This window comes from Populus alba, chromosome 14, assembly GCF_005239225.2.
Source record: "Populus alba chromosome 14, ASM523922v2, whole genome shotgun sequence".
In the NCBI taxonomy this organism is placed as follows: Eukaryota; Viridiplantae; Streptophyta; class Magnoliopsida; order Malpighiales; family Salicaceae; genus Populus; species Populus alba.
Genome location: NC_133297.1, coordinates 6,305,089 through 6,324,472, shown reverse-complemented (window position 1 = coordinate 6,324,472; position 19,384 = coordinate 6,305,089). Strand labels below are relative to the sequence as shown.

Below are 19,384 nucleotides of genomic sequence, written 5' to 3'. Positions count from 1 at the left end.
TTGATCTTAAATTTTTATCACAATACCATCTAAAATTTACGGCAGTGTATAAATCCAGCCATTTAACATCCATAAACATGGATTTCCCAGTTCTATTTGCATCAGAAACATTTCATTTTACTATCAATGATAACGAAATCAAAACTAACATAGAATCCATCGATTTATACAATAACGTAAGTGGATCAAACGATTATAACTAAAATATTAAATAATAATATCCATATTATAATGGTTTTCAAAAATCTAAAAATTTACTTTAGATGAAATCACTGAAATAATAAAATTATTTATTTCAGGTTTGATTTGAAATTTTATACTTGGATTTTAGATTTATAGTTAACGGCTACTTAACAAGACTGGAAAAAAAGAGAGACTAACGACAAGGAGGAACTTGAAATATAGGGAATTGTAGGGGCATTTTTAAAAAATAAAAATAAAAGAAGTACATGATTGGGTGGATGTGATAGTGATTGGTGTTTATTTTTATTATTTTTTTTAATTTAGAAATATATTAAAATATTTTTTTTTAAATTTATTTTTGGTATTAATACATTAAAAATAAAAAAATTAAATAATATTAAGTAAAAAAATTAAAATTTTGCAATAATTGAACCGCATTACCAAATACTTCCTAACACCCACTTAAAGCATATTAAGATGTATTTATTTTCAGAATTAATAAAACTAGTCGAGATATGTAAAAACTGACTCAAATATTCATGTTAATAATAATAAAAAAGATGTATTTTTTTAAAGTTTATTAAGATGATGTTTGAAAGTGTAGGTTATATATTTTTAAAAAATATATTTTACCTGTAAATATATTAAAATAATTTTAAAAAAATTAAAAAAACAATTTAAATTTAGAAAAGCATATTCAACCTGTAAACATCCCCTGAATCGTGACTTGCTGGATGCTACCCCACTCGAGGATATACTTGAGAGTTGAGACAATAAGACTTTTTAGCGTGTCTCTCACCCCCCCGAGTTACAGAAGGAAGAAAAAACACGAGTGCAGATTTTTTCTTAGTCCCTTGGTTTCGAATACAATTATAAATTACTTCTTCATGTCTGAAACTCTATATAACTTACTTCCTAAACTCTTGTTTATACTTGTCTAATTAAAACTTTTTGATTTTTCTCTAAATTTTTATCATATTGTTTTTTCTCTAGGGATTTTCCTATGATATTTTTGAATTATATTTATTTTTTTAAATTATTTAAATATCAAAAAAATTGATACGTTAATTTAATATAAAAATAATAAAAAAATCAAATTAATATATTTCTAGTCGGAGTATTTGTTATTGTATGTTATCATGTTTTAAAAAAATTATTTTTTTATTTTAAATTAATATTTTAGATATTTTTTTATTATAAAATATTTTTTTAAATATAATATAATTTTTAAATATATTTCAAATAAAAAATATATAAAAAACAAAACATTTGCTTCTTTGTCCTTGAACATAATTTTTTTTAAAAAATAACCCACCAATAACTGAATTTCCTTCCCGTACCAAATAATTTTCCTTTTTATTTTCCCACTTTCCAAACAAAGAAAAGAAAATAAAAATTCAGAGGTGAGCTCCACTACTACATTAATATTTGTTGACATTTCCTTTCAAGCTCTCTCCCTCCCTCCTTTCTGCCTTACTTGATTAAATAAATAAATAAAAACGCACAAGTTGATATGTTTATTAGGCAGTGTTGTCGTTTCATTTTCTACCCTAACAAACTCCGCCATTGATTTTCTCATAGCTTAGAGTCCTCTTGATCGGTTAGTTTCGTTTTCTCTTCATTTTTATTTGTATGCACAAATGGGTTTTTGCTCTTTTATTTATGCAAGGGTTTTTTGCTCTTAATTGGTTTCTTGTTTTTTTTTAATGATTGATTCTAGGTGTTTGATTAAATGCTTAAGCGAGTTTGATTGTTTGTTTTACAATAGGGCATGGAGTTCGCGTGTAATTTTCAGCAAACAAATGCATTTTACAGCACACAAGGTACTGATTATAGGGTGTCCAATGGGTTACATTCGAGACTTAGATATAGAAGTTATGGGTATAATGATGTTGATTTGAAGATTGTTTCGAGAGAAAGACCTTCAAAGAAATTAAAGAAGAGTGTTCTTGCATATGGTGGTGGTCGTGGAATTCATAGTCATTTACGTGTTGGTGGGTATTCAAGTAATCTGTTGTTTTGCAATTTTATTGATGGATTTAAGGGATTGAGAAGTGTTAAGTTGGGGTGTCAAGGTAATGATTCGCTAGCATATATTGATGGGAATGGTAGAAATGTAGAAAATGGAGAGGGTAATGATGAGAGCTTGAGAGCAGGGTCTAATAGTGGCTTTGGAGAGGAGGATGGAAGAGGAGAAAAAGAAGTGGAGACTGGGGTGGTGGTGGAGGCGCTGAATTTGGATGAGTTGAAGGAATTGTTACACAAAGCGACGAGGGATTTGGAAGTTGCACAGCTTAATAGTACGATGTTTGAGGAAAAGGCGCAGAGTATATCAGAAACTGCAATAGCTTTGCAAGATGAGGCTGCAAGTGCTTGGAATGATGTTAACTCAACACTTGATATGATTCAGGATATTGTGAACGAGGAGGGTGTTGCTAAAGAAGCTGCTCAAAAGGCAATAATGGCTCTTTCTTTGGCTGAGGCAAGGCTTAAGGTGGTAGTGGAGTCAATAAAAGCTATGAAAGAAAGGGTTGATTCATTGGAGGGTTCTGGAGAGAGTGATGCGGAAAATGATGGTAAAGAAGATTATGAGGCAATTTTGGCTGCTCAGAATGATATCAGGGATTGCCAGGCAAATTTGGCAAATTGTGAAGCAGAGTTGAGGCGCTTGCAAAGTAAAAAGGAAGCATTGCAAAATGAAGTAGGCGTGTTGAATGAGAAAGCTGAGAAAGCACAAATGAATGCTTTGAAAGCAGAGGAGGATGTTGCAAACATTATGCTTCTAGCTGAGCAAGCTGTTGCCTTTGAACTTGAGGCTACTCAACGAGTGAATGATGCAGAGATTGCATTAAAAAAAGCAGAGAAATCTCTCGCTAGTTCTCGTGTTGATATCCAGGAAACAGCCCGGGGGTATGTATCTGGTGATGAGGCTGTAATCGAGGAGCGGAAGATGGGTGGAGGAAGTGCTTCTGATGTTGAGAAAGAAAGAGACATGACTGTAAATGGTGATGTTTTAGTTGGCGAGCCTTCAATAGATAGACTATCTGATAAAACTAGCCAGAGTTCTGAAGAGCTATATCTATCCGATGATTCTAGTGACCATGAGAATGGAAAATTGAGCTTGGACTCTAATAAAGATACTGAAGCAGAAGCTGAAAAGTCAAAAAGTGGCGATCAAACAAAAAAGCAGGAAATACAGAAGGACTTGACCTGGGAGAGTTCATCTTCACCTCTCAGCGCTCCCAAGGCATTGTTGATGAAATCTTCTCGTTTCTTTTCTGCATCCTTCTTCTCTTTCAGTGGAGACGAGACAGAGGTGACAGCAGCATCGGTTTTTCAGGGCCTCATGGAGTCTGCAAGAAAGCAATTGCCGCAACTTGTTCTTGGCCTATTGCTGTTTGGAACAGGGTATGTATTACTGTTGCTCTTTAATTTTATTTTCATCACTGTTAATAGTCCTCCTTTAAGACACATGTAACCTGTTCCAATGAATGTAAGATACTAAAAAATATTTTCAGGTTATAAATAAAATGAGATCGTAAAGGTGCATCAGCAGAGGTAATCACAAAATGTCATGAAAATTTGATTCCTTATCAAGGCCTTTCTTGGTATCTATTGCATATTGCTTTATTGCAACTTCCAATAGAGAAATAAACTACATCTTGGTTATGATGATCTAGAGGTTTCTGAAGGCTATTTCAATAGGTTCATGTCTCACTATCTGCTTCTGTTAATAGACTCTTACATGTAGTGTAGAAGTTGCCTTCTTTTTATCACAGCGTACTGAACTGTGCACAGATTTGCCTTCTACTCTAATCGAGTGGAGAGGAGTACTCAGGTGCTTCAACAATCAGATATTGTCACGACTAGCATTGAAGAAGTTTCATCAAATGCAAAGCCTCTGATTCAACATATTCAAAAACTCCCGAAGAGAGTCAAAAAACTAATTGCAATGCTTCCTCATCAAGAGGCATAAGTTCATACTACCCTGCACTCCTGCTTTGGATCTGAAGTCAAGCATGTATGCATGACTTCCTAACCTGGTTCCTTGTTTTGACAGATGAATGAAGAGGAAGCATCTCTCTTTGATGTTTTGTGGTTGCTGCTTGCTAGTGTTATTTTTGTGCCTATATTTCAGAAAATTCCTGGAGGTGACATCAATATATTTAGTATAAAAATAAGTTTGTACCTTTATACTTGCTTCTAGTGTTCCAATGTGAAATTTCTAACTCCTTTTTTATTATTATTTCCTTAGTACTTCTGTTAGGAATTTTTTCCTACCATATAATCAATTATACTTTCCTGAAATTAGTCCATATAATAGTTTATTGATTTTTTTTGTTTGCCAGTTCTCCATTTGACCATTATCTATATTTATGTCAGCTTGTTGTTTTCCAAAACGAAATTGGAAATTTGTATGATCTTGTTTCACTGATTGTCTTCTGATCTGCAATTCCAGGCAGTCCTGTCCTTGGATACCTGGCTGCTGGCATCTTGATTGGCCCTTATGGTCTCTCTATCATCCGTCACGTGCATGGTACAAAGGCGATTGCTGAATTTGGAGTTGTTTTCTTGCTATTCAATATTGGCCTTGAGGTGGAGCCGTACATCTAGATTATGTGGCTTGAATTTAAGATTCATCCTAATTTAAAAGATTGATGCTAAAGCAGTCTTCTGTCTTTTATAGCTCTCTGTTGAAAGGCTCAGTTCCATGAAGAAATATGTTTTTGGATTAGGCTCCGCTCAGGTACTTGGAAACCAACCACCCCCCCCCCCTTTATTTTTCATTTGCTCAATCCATCTTTGCTCAAAGCTTTCTATTTATATGTTTGTTATCTTCCATTTTCAATGTGCATGATGCAGGTCTTGGTGACAGCAGTGGTTGTTGGCTTGGTCGCACATTTTGTTTCTGGGCTGCCTGGTCCTGCTTCAATTGTCATTGGAAATGGCCTGGCACTATCTTCCACTGCTGTTGTTCTACAGGTAGCAGAATTTTCTTTAAATTCAAGCATTTCAGCTTTCTCAAACTAAGACTCCCTCATTTCTGGAAATATAATTTTCCTGATCAACTACAAGCTTCCTAGACCAAAATATTTTAGCCTCTAGTGTCCACAAGGTTGTTAGGCACCCAGCAAAGTGGTAAATTTAAACTAACACCAATTGCATATTTGAACATCTAAAATATCAGCATTTTGATTGCATATCTAACATTTTCGTTGCTTATTCAAGTCATGTTTTGGATGTAATCTGTCAATATTATAATTGCACGCTTGTAATTGTGCCAGACTCCTCTAACTGAAAATGAGCTTCTGATCAGGGGTCAATTCTTCCATGGGCCTGTCTGTGAAATCTCCAAATACTTATTTTGATGGACAAGAGAACTGATAAATGGCGGTCTTAATTTGCAGGTGTTGCAAGAGCGAGGTGAGAGCACATCACGTCATGGACGTGCTACTTTCTCTGTCCTACTATTCCAGGTTGCTCCACAGTTCCCAAAAAAGAAAAGAAAAAAGATTTTGTCTTATTAGTGGCATTTTTTTATTTTTCTTGATGACCATGTTATGCCATAGGATTGGTTCCTTATGCTTTCACTTTCTTGTATGAATATCATATGCATCTGTCTCATAATAATATTCAAGATGAAACTATAATTCTACTGCCGTGCGTTATAGTAAAAATTATGCCTGTAATCATGTAAAAATTTCCCAATCTTTTGTGGGGTAGAAATTTCTACATGTAATTTCTTTGAGATCTCTTTTAATCAATGTTCATGTTATGTAGTCATGCTGTTGCAGTGGAATCTTTGATCTTATTTATTCTTTTCAGGATTTGGCTGTTGTGGTGTTGCTAATACTCATACCCCTTATTTCACCAAATTCATCCAAAGGAGGGGTAAATTTCAATACTTGTTTGTTTATATGTTGATATGGTGGTGAGCTTTTGATTTTGTTTTGCTTTGAAAGTCAAAGAACTTGCAAATGTTTCTGCTATTTTATGGGTCATAATCAATGACTTATAATGAGCAACCTTCCTTACATTCAATTGGAAGCTAAGCATTAATTCAGTTAATTGATTGTTTGAAGTGACACAAATGCTGTGCTGCATATCAGTCCGTATCCCAAATGGAGTCAATTTTTCTATTTATTTATTGATAAATGACTATAGAATGATCCAATGGAATTATCCATGTTGCAAAGAAACTTAGTTAAATACTTTAAAATTTGTAGCAGGTACAGATATTACAATGATCCCAATGCAATGCATATGATAAATCATAATAAACTACACTGTTTGATGACTGCTAACAAATTGCTGAAACTCTCTGAATTCCGTGGAAAACAAGAATGAGTTTTATTGATAAAACAAGGTTTCATTTGATGGAAGAGATATTACAATCATGACAAGGTGGATAAGGCATCTTCTAATGTGAAATCAGAGTCTGAGAAATAGAAACTACAAGACAATATGACTCTTTAGCCCTGCCACCTGCTAGTAAAACACTTGTTTAAGATACCTTGTTTGCTGAGAAACAATAACACCTACCAAAAAAACAGGGGTAACACTGCGAGAGAAGAAGCAGAAAAGTGTTCCTTGCTATTATATGCGAAAGTACAAGCATCAATATCACATGAAGCAAAATTTCGAGCTTTATGTGCCCATTTTACAATGACTTAGTAAGAAACATAAAATAGGTCTCTTAAGATTTACAGAAAAACAGAAAGGAAGCCAAATGCAGCATGCCTGTTCATAATTCCACTTGGATACTAGTGAGTTGCTCAATGAATAAAAAGTTTGTTATTGTGATGTTTTGTCAGTATGCGAGTCATACAGGATACTTTGGAGATAATAAAGGCAGGATCTGGAGTTCTGGATGCACTTTTTAGTGTGTTCCTTTTCTTTCAATAGCATCTGCTATTGAAAGATCAACCATAAAAAATGCAAAATCTATCTTCTATATCTTCTATTTCTTGTAGAATGCAAATAAAGTATTGATAATTTAAATTGCTTTTTCTGATATTGTCATTCCTGCTGGCATTGCCGCCTATGTTGGTATTTAAGTGATATGATCTGCTTCTTTCCAGGTTGGTTTTCAAGCAATTGCTGAAGCTCTTGGGATGGCTGCTGTCAAGGCAGCAGTTGCCATCACTGCGATAATTGCTGGTGGAAGATTGGTAAGTCTTATATTTTCTAGATTATGGCATTTCTCCTTTTGATGCAAGTTATACCCTAAACTTTCCAATTCTACGGTCTTGATTGGAATTTTTGGGAATTCTTTTTACACAAGGTGGCAATGAGTGGTGTCATCTGAACAGTGTGCTGATATTCCCTTTCTGTGATTTTTGTAGCTGCTTCGACCAATTTATAAACAAATTGCAGAAAATCAAAATGCAGAGATATTCTCAGCCAATACACTTCTTGTTATTCTGGGGACCAGTCTCCTTACAGCCAGGGTATGGAAATGCTTCTTAGAGATTGCTGGAACATGTTTTATTTAATCTTATTGTTATTACTGTCACTGTTGTTAATGAATTTGTGCTATTATCTTTTCCTAGAACAGGCTGGACTTTCCATGGCGTTGGGGGCTTTTCTGGCTGGTTTGCTTCTTGCGGAAACTGAATTTTCCTTGCAGGTTGAATCAGATATTGCCCCATATCGTGGGCTTCTATTGGGTCTTTTTTTCATGACGGTAGGTGTTTTAAAAAATGTAGTCTTGTTTAAGATCTATCTTTTTACTACTTGTAGTTCTCGTTTTAATTCTTTTATAAGTCAATTGTTGGCCTTTCATAACAAAAAAGGATTACATGTGAAATCTTCTTCTTTGTACTGGAAGAACAGGCCAACTCTGACAGTCCGTTCTTCGAACAATTTTTTTTGCTGTATTTTTATACAACGTATAGCATTGCTTCTGTTATTAGACTGATGATATGTTAATCGTTGAACTTGCATGATTTTGCTACTTTGATGGTGCAACTAAGTTGACCCTCAATCATTACCTGTTAACATCTGTCCTTTTGTGCTCTCAGGTTGGAATGTCTATTGACCCTAAACTTCTGGTTTCAAATTTTCCTGTCATTATGGGATCATTAGGACTTTTAATTGGTGGCAAGACCGTGTTGGTTGCTTTAGTTGGCAGGGTTTTTGGCGTTTCAATTATATCTGCAATAAGGGTTGGTCTTCTTCTTGCTCCGGGTGGAGAATTCGCATTTGTTGCATTTGGTGAAGCTGTTAATCAGGTATCCTTTCCTAATTATTACATTTTTTCCATGTTGCATAAATTTTTAATGTGTTTGTCGGCAGTAATTCAACAAGGTATTGTAGTGTTTTATACAAAGTCCACTAATTGGTTGGCCTATGTGTTTAATATCTTCTGTGTATTTGTTGTTGTTTCAAAATGTCTTTGTTACATTTCAAAAAGATATTGAGATATGGAAAATATCTCAGTCATGATATTTGATAAGGAAAATATCAGGACTGGATAATTTTCACTAATTAAACTGAAAGTAATATTGATAATAAATAGCTTGTTCCCTGTACAAGGGTTGCCTAATTATTGTCATCTGCAGGGTATAATGTCTCCTCAGTTATCATCTTTATTGTTTCTTGTGGTGGGGATCTCAATGGCCATGACACCATGGCTAGCTGCTGGCGGCCAGTTAATAGCCTCTCGCTTTGAGCAGCATGATGTTCGTAGTTTGTTACCAGTTGAGAGCGAGGTAAGGTCACTAGCATATGAATTGATAGCTAATATTGTGAAAGTCAGTTTTAGCCCTTTGTGATAACTGGGTCGAAGTTCAAACCTTGCTATGTAGTTTTCTGAACTTGATACTTTGTTGCATGGTGACTGGGTTACAACTAGATAGATATGATGAATTGTGAAACATGGGAGGTTTCATATAAACTACTGAAGCATCCTTATCATTTGACAAATATGATGCTACTTGAGTGATTCGTCCCTGAGAAAATATGTTTTCATTATTGCCACTTATGGGAGGGGCAATGAATAGTGAAAATAAGCAACCTCTCAATTGCGCAATGCAGTGCATGAATTTTGTAGATGTGCTTTCAAAACATCCATTTTCCCATGCATATCCAGATCAGAATCTGTTTGTTTTGCCTTCAAAGCCTAGTTATAAGACGTGGCTTGGCGGGTCAACTTGGTGACCCACCAATCTAGGGCCTGGCCCGGTCCAAGTAAAAAACCTGGTCTTTTTTTATATTACAAAAACGAAATTGTTTCAGGCTCTTTTTTTTGAAAGTCAAAGCTTGGGTTGACCCGCTGACCAGATGGGTCAACCTGCCTTACCCACGACCGAGCTTTAGATTAGGTCTTCTAACTATGATATGCTTTGAAGTGCCTGGAATTTTGTACTCTCTGAGTTTTATAATAATAATTGTAAGTGGCAAAATTGTGGTTTGTTTTTCGCTGTAATTTCATTCTCTTGATCATATTTGTATGACGTCATTTTTATGCTGGTGAGACTGCATTTGTCATGATGTAAATGCTACTGCAAAATCAGGTCATTCATTTATCTCCATAACCATTAGGAAACAAATAGCTGCATCCCATATAACAAGGAAAACTTTTATTCTTTATAGTTCATTGGCGCCCCAGGTTTTTTTCTTCTTGTTGCATATTAAGTTCTTTTAAACATCATTTTCCGGCACCATCGTCCCCTTTATTCAGGAAGTAGCAACCACCCAATAGTTATATTTTTCTCAGCTGTGTAAGATTAGATGTTTGTGATGATAGGTTTGCTTGACAACTATACAGAGTACTTAAATGCTTAATCTTTCTCTTGGTTTGATTTTGTTTACAGACAGATGATTTGCAGGATCATATTATTATCTGTGGATTTGGACGTGTTGGCCAGGTTGATACATATCTTATTTGATTTTTCGTGTTCATTAAAGTGGCTAGTATTCTGAAGTTTTCTAGTTCTTAATGTACATGATCATGACATTCATTTGGTTTGCCAGATTATAGCGCAGCTTCTCTCAGAACGATTAATTCCATTTGTTGCTCTTGATGTGAGGAGGTAAGCCAAAGATTGAGAAAGACTGCCCACAAATGTTCTGATGTTATCTCAGAATGTTTGTGTTTTTGGTTCATTGCCTATTCACCCTATTGAAGTAGTATTTTTGTCTACAAGAATTTCTGTTTTTTCTTTCCACCTACAAATTGTCACTTGGTTTCTTTCTAAACAGCATATCTTTATCAAAGGCTTCAATAGAAATTAAAAAGTTGGTCTTAGCTACCATTTTGCTACTTGGATTTAGATATCAGCTACAGTGGTTCATGCGTTTCTTGGTATGCTGCAAAATCATGTCAATGATTGCTGCTCAGAAAAGAATGGAAATATATTCCCTTTCTTATTACTTTGTTTATGCCAGGATATGATCATATTATTGTTTGGATATTTTTTTTTTTGACTATGAGTGGTCAGATGTTGCAAGTGTCTTGGTTGTTAAAAGTTTACTTTTTTCAGTGATAGAGTGGCAGCAGGCCGTGCCCTGGATCTTCCTGTGTATTTTGGAGATGCTGGTAGTCGAGAGGTAAAGCTAAATGCATCATGGGCTACTTATGTGGTGTTTCAACATTTGATGTGTTTTGTATTGTGTGGTTAGGTGCTCCATAAAATCGGTGCTGAAAGAGCATGTGCTGCAGCAATAACTCTAGATACACCTGGTGCAAATTATAGAACTGTCTGGGCTCTGAGCAAGTACTTTCCCAATGTGAAGACATTTGTCCGTGCTCATGATGTTGATCATGGCCTTAATTTGGAGAAGGCTGGGGCTTCAGCTGTAATATTCTATAGAACTTCTGATACAGCTTTTTATTGAGTTTCCTTTGATTTATAAAACAACTTAATCACACCCTGTTAACAACTAATTCTTACAGGTTGTCCCCGAAACGTTGGAACCAAGTCTACAGTTGGCTGCTGCTGTTCTTGCACAGGTAACAGCTTGCTTCTTGAGTTGCATGTCACTTGTTCTTGTCACAGTTATCTTGAAGTGCTGCACCACTGGAAATTCTATGTTTTTTCTATGTCAAAACCATCTGGAGCTAAAATGCCATTTATGCAGTCCAAACGAGTCTGTTGGATTGGCTTTATTTTAATTTCCATTCATATGAGTTATATATTGAAACATCCGAAACGAGAATCTGATTGCTTTAGTTGGCCAAGTGCAACAAAAATTGGTTTGTATTAGGCTGCAAGTCAACAATATAACAAAGCAATTCTGGCATCGAGATGAACATATAGCTGTACTCGTTTGGCCACAGCTCTCCGTTAACATTCTTATGGTTCCCTTTTCATTTGGGTTTTCCTCTTCCATTTAGGCTAAGCTGCCCATGTCAGAGATTGCAGCCACCATCAACGAATTTAGAACCCGCCACTTGTCTGAGCTTACTGAGGTAATCAACGCTGTTTCTTTCTTTGTTTTTTTTCATCTTCTTAAATTCCAGTCATCTGCACAATTCATCAGTTAGAATTTAAAACCCCATTTTCGTTGAAATAGTTTACGTTCCTTTGCAGCTATGTGAAAGTAGTGGAAGTTCTCTTGGGTATGGATTTTCTCGTGTCATGACTAAACCCAAAACGCAGTCCTTGGATTCTTCAGATGAAAACCAATTCAGTGAAGGAACATTAGCAATATGAAAATTGCGCCATGTGAACCAGGTAAAGAAAAAAAAAGGGGGGGGGGAATAAATATTCAGGAGAAATGTATAGCACTTTGCATGCTACACTAGCATAAATTGTACAGAAATACACTGAAAGGAGAGACAATAGCACACGTAACATTGATCAAAGGATGGACATATCCCCTCACAAAAAACATGTCCTGAAGTATCGTGTAATAGTCTGATCTCTTTTTGGTTACTCGAACAAGACAGTATAAAGGAACTGAGACCTCGGAATCTAACAGGAACTTCCAGCAGTGTAATAACTTCATATCTGTTGCTATTAAGGATGGGTTTAAATCTTCCAGCCATGCAGCTCCATTAATAGAAAAGGATTCGCGCCTTAAAAATGAATCTCTGCAACTGCTACACAAACTGTGCTCAAGTCAAGTGCTTCTACTATCCAGTGGCGTGTCTTCTCATTTTTCATAATAAATTGTTTTTTCAATAGATTCTGTTATGCTAAAAATGGCATTAAATTGTACCCAAAGTGGCATATCATAAAACTTGATATCTGAGATTTTCCACTAAAGATTTCCAGACTTGAAAGTCCGAACATTCGAAGAGGATATTTATCTTCATAAATGTTCAAGTGATGAAGTTTGATAAAATTCATGTCCGGCAATTTGAGTGTACAAGCTAAAATTTACCGAGTACAACTACTTGTACAAGTAAAAATTGTTTATCGTTTATTTGTGTACTTGAGGTCTTGGCCCGGCAGTTGAAGAGACTTGTTCTCTTTCTCTGTATCCTGAGTTCAAATCTCACCGTGCACGCCTGTCATCCCCGCGGTGCCTTACATGCTCACTGGGTTTGCAGGATGTTCAGTGAGTCGTGAGATTAGTCGTGGTGCGCATAAGCCCGAACATCCATGTAAATAAATAAAAAAAAATAAATCGTTCATTTGCTGATAATAGTGGCTAGAGAATGGGGATTGTATATCATCACTACTAGAAAGACAAACTAAAGGCGGTAAATAAAATGCCTCTATACTACTGTTTCTTCTTCTTTATCTATTATTCACTCCCGGAGAATTCCATTTTGAGGTGGCCGAGTTGGTGCAAAGAGGCAGACAAAGATTCTAGTCGGGAAGGGCGTGGGCTCGAATCCCACTGTCAACAATCTTCAGCACAAGCCAGTCTGCTCAACCTCCAAAACCTTGCTTAAAAGAAGAAAGGGGCATCTGCCCTGGTAAGCAGATATTCCGATGGCTGTATGGAAGAAGGCTATAAAAAAAGGAACCTTCTTAAAGGAAAGTCAGTCGAGACCCACCTCTGGACTACGGACGAGCTGCTTTCAGAACCGCTTAAGCAATAGATTTACCACCAAAGTGACAACTGAATTGGGCTACTCGAAACCTGTCTCCAACCCTCATTAAACATTATCCGTCTTTCTATCACTAGTAGGTCCTGGCGAACCCGTTTTTATAGCTCGACCAATAGGGAAAGGGTTACATCCGCGAGAAAAGCTCCTTCTCATGTCGCATTTTTTTGGTTTGGAAGTTTCGGTATGTTGTCTGTGGATTTCTAACAAAGGAAAGCCAACTATCGACCCCCATCTCTTTTCACACTCAATTCCTCCTTCGACTACTTTCATTAGGAACGGAACGTTTTAGAGGTTTTTGGACTTTGCTTCGCCACCACCAAAATGTCCTCATCGCTCATCTTCACTGACTCTTCCACAGCTTCTCGTCCTTTCCCTCTTGCCCCATTCACTTCTTCTTTTAATTCCCCTCTTTTCCTTCGCCATTTGAGGCATCTTGTCGAACGTGTTTTATGCAATTCTAATGTGTTTGCTTCGTTTGCTGCTCGGATAAACCGGGTGGTGAAGCGTCCGCGAGGGTAACACTGAGAAGGATGTGGATGGTTTCCTTCCACATTGGCAGATATAAATGAACATTGGTCGCCTTGCAATGCGAGGAAGAGACCCATTTATTTGTTCCGTGTACGCCCAAAGGGTGCGTAGAATCTTTGCATAGACATGGTGTTGAAATCGAAGGAAAGAGAGCATTTGTGACTGGTCGGAGCAATATTGTTGGGATGCCAGCTGCTTTGTTGCTTCAGGCAATTCATTTTCCCGCAAGGGCTTCCGTAGATTCTAATAAAAGTTTGTCACTTCTCTTGTCATCATATATGTGGGTGTATCTGTCCTTTTCTAAACTCGTCGTCTTGACGTTCTCCAGATTGGTAGAGGGAAGATGCTACTGTGAGCACTGTCCATTCTAGAACCAAGAACCCTGGAGAGATCATAAAACAAGCAGATATAATAATCTCTGCTGTAGGGCAACCAAATATGGCGAGGGGGAGCTGGTTAAAACCTGGCGCGGTTGTAATTGATGTTGGAATTAATGCAGTTGAGGTGAGCAGAATCCTATAGCGGCTCGTGTTTTTCCTTTCCTCGACATGCTTTCCAGGTTATATTTTTATGTGATTGAAGGGTTTTTATTTGTATGCATGCATGTATAAAAAGGATGCAAAAAGCCCTCCAGGTTCATAATTGGTTGGAGATGTCTACTATGAGGAGGCCTGCAAGGCTGCTTCAGCTGTTGGTCCTATGACTACAGCAATGCTTCTCTCTAATACTCTCAGCTCAGCAAAGAGGACACGCAACTTCCAATGATACGGCTGGCTTCCCAGGGACCGGCCTGGTGGTGGCTTGAGCTCCCATTTTCTCTCAGGGCGGAGCTGGTTTCAGTCCCAGGCGCTGTCTTTCTACTAGATTATTTTGATGACAAGGTGAGATTTTATGACAGGTGGAAGACATTATATCTTGCTAGGGAAAGTGTACAGTAGATTTTATACGCCAAAATCTAGGGTTTCATTTTGAACAGCGTTTGTTATTTTATTTCACCAGATTAATGGGTTTCCCTGATTATTATTCTATAACTGTTCGGTTCCAATTTCAGATGCCATGAACGAGTCCTAAACAACCTTCCTTCCTGCTGTGCAAGACTTCAATTATGGATTTGATTCATGTATCATCTGTCAAGTTTTAAATCCTAGTTCATTTGCAGAGTAGATTGCATATAACTTTGTGATACAGAACCATGAACAGCGTATGGATACTGTTCTTCTTGCCAAACACGGATGGATAGTCAAGGACAGTATTATCTGGAAGGCAAGTGCAGAAAAAAAGGGCAGTGATTAAAAAAAAAAAAAAGGTTAAATCTTTGATGATTACTGTTCACGTTTATATCATTTCAACATCAATTAATCACCTCTTCAATCTGCTTGGACTTCCATCTATCTATTGAAAAAGATACATGCAAGTTGAGCACACGCTTCATCAATGCCAAAAACAGCCACTGATTGTATTTTCTTTTACTTTCTAAAGAATCTGAAAGTCTAGAATCAGAGTGATAAAAATTCCAGTCATAATAAATTTTTGGCTGAAAGATCAACTCGTGCTTCAAAATGGTCTATTCCAGTTTTTCTTTGCTGTTTCGTACTGCGAAGAACAGAAGCCTGAAAAGCAATGTTATCAGGAAAACATTATGCTTCCAATTTAATTTCATACAAGCGGGTAGAAAGGGTTGATACCTTGGGCCGTTTCATAGAACTTCCATGATATCCTATCCCAAAAGACAAGGAGGAAAAAGCTGCTGCAATTTCTATTGCTTTCAGACTCGGTGAGTTTCCTGGAGCCTAAGAAACAAACAAGCAATGAATTGAATAAATAAAAATATTGCGCACACAGAACCAAATGTCTTAGACAAGCTCACCATCATAGGGGCATCGGCTTGCACAAGTAAAATCCCAGCACTTTTTTCAGTAGTATTTCGATTGTCATCCAGAATTACAGACCGTAATACTTTCATACTAGCAGAGGCAGGACCAGCCTGGGAACTGAGCATGAAAATAACCTAGTCAGTTTAACAAAGTGGCTATCCCTTGAAGTACCTGATTCATCATAGCAATGCATTGGCAAGTATCTGATTGTTGAAGCATCAGCAAATACAGCTACTGCATGCAATCAAAATTATTGTTCTTCTTTCTTTAAATGAATAACTTCCAAGGGCTCAAGCTGAATTGATCATGGCGACTCCATGCATTAAGCAATTGTAAGTATGTGGAATTCTAGGATAGAAGGCCAACTAGAGATATTGCAAGAAAAGAGAATCATACATTGATGCCGAAACACAGCACTCCCTAGCAGCAAATCCTTTCATTAGGTATTCACCAGCACCAGAAGCACAGCAGCCAACTATGAATGGAACTCCAAAAGGACCCCTTGAAGAAGCCCAGCAACCACAACCATGCATCGCTGCCAGCCCCACTCGCCCACCTATCTGTTTTCCCATTATAATTACTTAATTTCTCCAAGATATGTCAGTAACAACATTGAAAATGAATTATACTATTCATTACCTTCATTGCTATACCACCACTAGAGGCCCCAGAAGCTATGTGTCCTTCAGCGTCAACACAGATAACTCCAACTGTGTCCATGATACAGTCCTCTTCCATGGTGCTTGATGATTGCCCACCATCATTCCCTTCTGAAGGTTCATGAGATTGAAATTCTAATTCTGCAAAACCAATACAACAAGCATCAAACATTGTAATATTTGGAAAGCCTGGGAAAGGCATGCATGACCAATGTCTCTAACACAGATGAAAGGGGAACAGAAATGTTGTATTGATATATACAATGGCATTGGTTGCAAGCCACCAACAAAACAAGAGCTATCTATATAAATGTTAGATAATTATGTCTAATTAACTTCGTAGAATGAAACAACAATATGAAACTCTGCAAAACATGCGAAATTGGAAGATGGCAGGAGAGAAGTCAGTTTCACAATCTAGGTAGCTCATAAACAAAGAATTTACAGTTACTGACTTAATGCTTGTTAAAAGAAAGCAATTGATTTGTTTAGTGTCAAAAACTAATGCGATACCTGATATTTTTGAGGTCTCTTGAGCACTACAACAAAGTCTATCATCAGAATAAATCTTAGCATTGGCATCATCAAGCATTCTTTTGTACTTTGTCCATTGTTCTTTTGCCCTTGCTGTCACTAGCCACTGTTTTTCAACGAAAAATATTCAACAAGATAACAGATTAAGCATAAATTAATTTTCCGAAGGAAAATCAGTTTAAAGGATCAAACCATACCTTTTCAGCCTCCACAATTTCTGGCAAATCAATGCCTTTGGACTTCCCCCATACACGTGCACCTTCACCAACCAAGAACCTAAGGGCACATAAAACACGCCTTGAGAAAACTAGAAAACATTAAGGGGAAAAAAAGAAAAGAAAATGGCTATATGTAACACATCTTCCTCGTATAAAAACAATACAATTAACTTATATATAAAACATCATTGATTGACATAATTGATCAAAGAACTCGTTTTTGGAGTGTCCAAGCTGCCATTATTATCATATCACACGCGATTTGATTCAAAACTTGAATATAAATGCCTCCAAATAACTAAAACATGAGTTCAATACTTAAGATACCAGTTGAAGTATGTTTAAATGTTATAGCACCGAGCACATTTTAAGCAGCAGTTATGATTCATGAAGTTGGTATTTTGAACTGTAAACAGAAGTCCTAATCATACATGAAATATCAAGTTTTAAGGAAAGTAGAAATATTCATCTCGAACAACATTAAGATGGAACACAGAAAAAAAGAACAAAATTTAAGAGGCATCATAACAATTCAGAACGTTATAAGAAGAAAGAAAGATAGATAATTACATAGGAGGTATTCGACCCAACAGTGAAGACCCCATCATTTGCTCCTTGGCCAATAATGCAGCAATATGGATGGCATTTCGGACACCTGGACTACAACTAGTGAAATATTTATTCAGTGAATTCACCAGAAACACAGAGTATAAATGAAATCCACATGAAAACTAAGTCTTATTTTATACCTGGAACAGCTCCAACAGCTCCAAATGCACCAGAATCACCATCCATGATACTAGCATCACATTCCACATGACCATCTTCCGTCAAATTAGAACCCTGGCCGGCATTTGTGCTTGGGTCATCCTTCAACAAAACAACAAAGGCAACATTATCTCATCTTCTCATTTATAGACGCCTATATGAAGGTTAACTACACTCAATCATAGATTTAAGGCGGTTTCCCTGAAATAAAACATGATAGAATAAACACGTAAAACCTAGAGCCCGCCTCCATTAACCACTCTAGGCCGGGTGAAATTGCGCCTTGCACCTTCATTTTTTAATCAAGAACCCGTTGGATCGGCCAGAAAACAAAAATCGCATTCTTTCCATGTTCTTGCATTAAAATTAACCATAAATGAGCAAACTAGATAAATTTGTTACCTCCAACAATTGAATGGCGGCCGTAACAGCATCTATACATCCACCAGGACCCTAAATCGGTCCAAAAAGAAAACGAAATATTACAGTATCTTAATTGACTGTGAAATAGAGGAAATGGAGAAACAAAAGAGAAAAAAAGAGAGGACCTTGCGAAGAATAGAAGCAGCAGCGAGACAAGCGCGCTTCATGGCGGACCTCAGAGCTTTTTCATTGGATGGCGCGTGATATCCCGCTCCAACATGAACCGCCACGAAGAATCTAGGGTTCTGATCCTCTGATTCACAGGCCATTTGGTTTCGTCGCTTGGGACTTTTGGCTTCAGCTTCCTTTAACGGTCACGTCGGCGCCTTTTATTTCCTTCGTTTATTTTATTTTCCTTTTGTTCAATGATTGATTGATGAAAATAAATTCAAGTGTTTAATTAAAATGCAACTGGATTTTCTGGGTTTTTTCTTTTTCTAAACGCACACTTGGTTAAAAATTTTGGTAAAATAATACATCCAAAAAAATATTAAAAAAATAAAATAATTTTAACAAAAATATGATTAAAAATAACAGAAAAATCATACGGCAAACAAACCTTAATTCTAACCTTAAATTAAACCAAAATATAAACCCTAAACAATACTAAACCCTAAAAAATAAACACTAATCAAAACCTTTTGGTTTTTTTTACCTATTTTTTATTTTTTATTTTTTTTTTTCCAATTCCATGTGAGGTTTTTGATAAATTTTATTATTTATTATTGAGTGAACTTTAAACAAATTAAAAGATAAAAAAAGACAAAAAACTAGTGTTTGTTTTTAAAATTAATATTTAAGGTTTGTTTTTGAGATTTAAAATTATTGTTTGAGGTTAAAGTAAGGATTAATTTGTGATTTGCTTTTAGTATTATTATTTATCAAAGTCCCTGTTTTCAATCAAACGTGTTTTTGTTAAAATAACTATAATAAAGTCCAATTTTTAATAAAGTCCAATTTTTCTTGGATGATTTTCTGTATCACAACTCTTTTATATATATATATATAAATAGAATTAATGTTTTTCTATTTATAAAAAAACATTTTAAAAAGCATTACTAAATATACCCATATATGTTTGGTAAAATCAACATTATGCACCAGATACCACTTTGAAAAGCACAGTTGATCATTGCCGTTACAGAGGATGGAAAAATAATAATCATAGTAATTCGGTTCAAGTTACAA

At 36.2% G+C, this 19,384-nt stretch overlaps 2 protein-coding genes across 3 annotated transcripts; one reads left to right on the top strand and one right to left on the bottom strand.

The window, feature by feature from the left end:
- Positions 1-1,452: 1,452 nt before the first annotated feature.
- Positions 1,453-11,885, top strand: LOC118041684 (K(+) efflux antiporter 2, chloroplastic). 2 transcript variants are annotated; one of them, XM_035049158.2, is made up of 21 exons: positions 1,453-1,586; positions 1,952-3,591; positions 3,982-4,153; positions 4,244-4,334; positions 4,643-4,779; positions 4,871-4,930; positions 5,047-5,166; positions 5,592-5,660; positions 6,010-6,075; positions 7,266-7,355; positions 7,530-7,634; positions 7,742-7,870; positions 8,208-8,417; positions 8,748-8,897; positions 10,002-10,055; positions 10,162-10,220; positions 10,671-10,737; positions 10,810-10,986; positions 11,084-11,140; positions 11,525-11,599; positions 11,721-11,885. In XM_035049158.2, the coding sequence occupies exons 2-21, from the start codon at positions 1,955-1,957 to the stop codon at positions 11,841-11,843; spliced, it is 3,648 nt and encodes a 1,215-aa protein (XP_034905049.1). In that variant the 5' UTR covers positions 1,453-1,586; positions 1,952-1,954; the 3' UTR covers positions 11,844-11,885. The 2 variants fall into 2 exon arrangements, with proteins under 2 accessions (XP_034905049.1, XP_034905048.1); XM_035049157.2 differs by having other exon boundaries at positions 1,524-1,783.
- A 3,124-nt stretch (positions 11,886-15,009) lies between these two features.
- Positions 15,010-18,567, bottom strand: LOC118041685 (putative threonine aspartase). The gene is made up of 11 exons (XM_035049159.2): positions 18,322-18,567; positions 18,176-18,226; positions 17,755-17,875; positions 17,576-17,660; positions 16,985-17,063; positions 16,767-16,893; positions 16,234-16,394; positions 15,991-16,154; positions 15,588-15,711; positions 15,406-15,510; positions 15,010-15,330 (listed from the first exon to the last, which is right to left on the bottom strand). The coding sequence occupies exons 1-11, from the start codon at positions 18,463-18,465 to the stop codon at positions 15,238-15,240; spliced, it is 1,254 nt and encodes a 417-aa protein (XP_034905050.1). The 5' UTR covers positions 18,466-18,567; the 3' UTR covers positions 15,010-15,237.
- Positions 18,568-19,384: the final 817 nt, after the last annotated feature.

Bases quoted from the DNA above. Each gene is read 5' to 3' on its own strand.
- LOC118041685 (XM_035049159.2), bottom strand. From the start codon at position 18,465: ATGGCCTGTGAATCAGAGGATCAGAACCCTAGATTCTTCGTGGCGGTT. The intron at 17,661-17,754 runs GTATAAAATAAG...GTTGTAGTCCAG, and splicing joins AGCTGTTGGAGCTGTTCCAG to GTGTCCGAAATGCCATCCAT. The intron at 15,511-15,587 runs GTGAGCTTGTCT...TTTGTTTCTTAG, and splicing joins AAGCCGATGCCCCTATGATG to GCTCCAGGAAACTCACCGAG.
- LOC118041684 (XM_035049158.2), top strand. From the start codon at position 1,955: ATGGAGTTCGCGTGTAATTTTCAGCAAACAAATGCATTTTACAGCACA. The intron at 4,335-4,642 runs GTGACATCAATA...CTGCAATTCCAG, and splicing joins ATTTCAGAAAATTCCTGGAG to GCAGTCCTGTCCTTGGATAC. The intron at 7,871-8,207 runs GTAGGTGTTTTA...TTGTGCTCTCAG, and splicing joins TGGGTCTTTTTTTCATGACG to GTTGGAATGTCTATTGACCC.